General features: G+C 36.6%; 1 protein-coding gene across 1 annotated transcript in view; it reads right to left on the bottom strand.

Annotated features, from left to right (window-relative positions):
* The window catches only part of LOC107578743 (UPF0258 protein KIAA1024-like), a gene marked incomplete at its 3' end in the record, with an annotated part of 43,407 nt that overhangs the window by 1,746 nt on the left and 40,270 nt on the right, over positions 1-1,391 (bottom strand). Inside the window, exon 5 of the mRNA XM_016264670.1 lies at positions 592-617. Within this exon, the coding sequence (XP_016120156.1) occupies positions 592-617 (26 nt within the window). The remainder of the gene's footprint in view (positions 1-591; positions 618-1,391) is intronic.

Below are 1,391 nucleotides of genomic sequence, written 5' to 3' on the forward strand. Positions count from 1 at the left end.
AAAAGAAAATTAAGACAAAGAAATGTTATGGCATAAAAAGAATACGAAATACTTAATAAGATTCTACACCATTTCTACATTTGTGACATTAATTATGTGACTCCCTTATGCAAAATATCAGATTTTCATGCTTCAGTTAAAGCAGAAGATGCTCTTTGCTGCTCAAATCATGCTGGATAACATACAGTAGATCTTGTAAAGTATATGCCAGCTCAAGTTCATAATGTCATTAAAAATGAAATTCTAAAATTATGCACGTTTACTTACTGAAATAATACTAATTATAGTGCTTGTGATTAAAAAGCATTATATGGATAATAGCTCAGCTGATTTAGGAGAATTTGGTAAGAAATATTTGTTCATATTCAGATCTACAGACTTTGGTACCATTAAAAAATATGAGCACAGTTTCAGATATTGTTTAAATCTCTTCTAAAACTCTATAGAAGAGATATGTGATGACTAAAACAATTATTTCAGGAGAAAAATTTAAAATGTTACAGCAAAAGTCTCCATTGACCTCATTGCTGTCGAGGAGAAGCAATATGAAATATATCACATTTGTAATATTTCTTACCTATGGATTTGTACCCTACTGTGCATTTGGTCCCTCCGATCTTGAATATAAAAGAAAGGAAACAGATAATTATTTGCAATGAAGATCTTATATAAAAAAGCTGAACTACTGAATTAAAATGCACTGATGCATATAAAGAAACAACAGTTTCAGTTGCATAATAGGACTGTAAATCAATTTGCACTGCAAGTATGCATGTATTAAAATCCCGTCTCCAAGCCTCAAAAAAATCGATTGGGTAATGAGTACATTCACAATCACGAGACTATGCTGAAAAGGGGGATTTAAAATCATCCCATAACAATGTGAAAATAAAAAATTTAAGATCCGTAATAAATCACCAAGAACAGAAAAAGAACCATCACCTATTCAGCGCTCCCATCTGCTATCCTCTGGATCGACCGCGGAAAAAAAACTGGACAGCGATGTTTTAACTCAGAAGTGCATTATTAATCCACAGACATTTCTTTGCAGTTGCACGGCACAGCATCAGCATCAGCATCAGCATCATAAATTCCCGCGTCCACCTGACCATTGGGAATGCTATGGAATGGCCTCTCTTCATCTGTATCCCATCCGGATCGCAGGGGGAGTTTGGTGAGGGAGCTGCTCTCTCTCCATCTGATGGAGCTCGGAGAGCTCAACTCGTCTTTGTTTCCACATAGAATGACGTAATTTTACTTTAAGACCATCGAGAGCGCGTGGAGACAGGTTGAGGAATGGACAAACGGGAATTAAATCGCATTATGCATTTAATAGAAACGCGCTGCGTGACGCGTCAGGGGCTCAGCCATGCGGGAATCGCAGATCGCAA

This window comes from Sinocyclocheilus grahami, unplaced genomic scaffold (genome assembly GCF_001515645.1).
Source record: "Sinocyclocheilus grahami isolate Dianchi unplaced genomic scaffold, SAMN03320097.WGS_v1.1 scaffold11738.1, whole genome shotgun sequence".
In the NCBI taxonomy this organism is placed as follows: domain Eukaryota; kingdom Metazoa; phylum Chordata; class Actinopteri; order Cypriniformes; family Cyprinidae; genus Sinocyclocheilus; species Sinocyclocheilus grahami.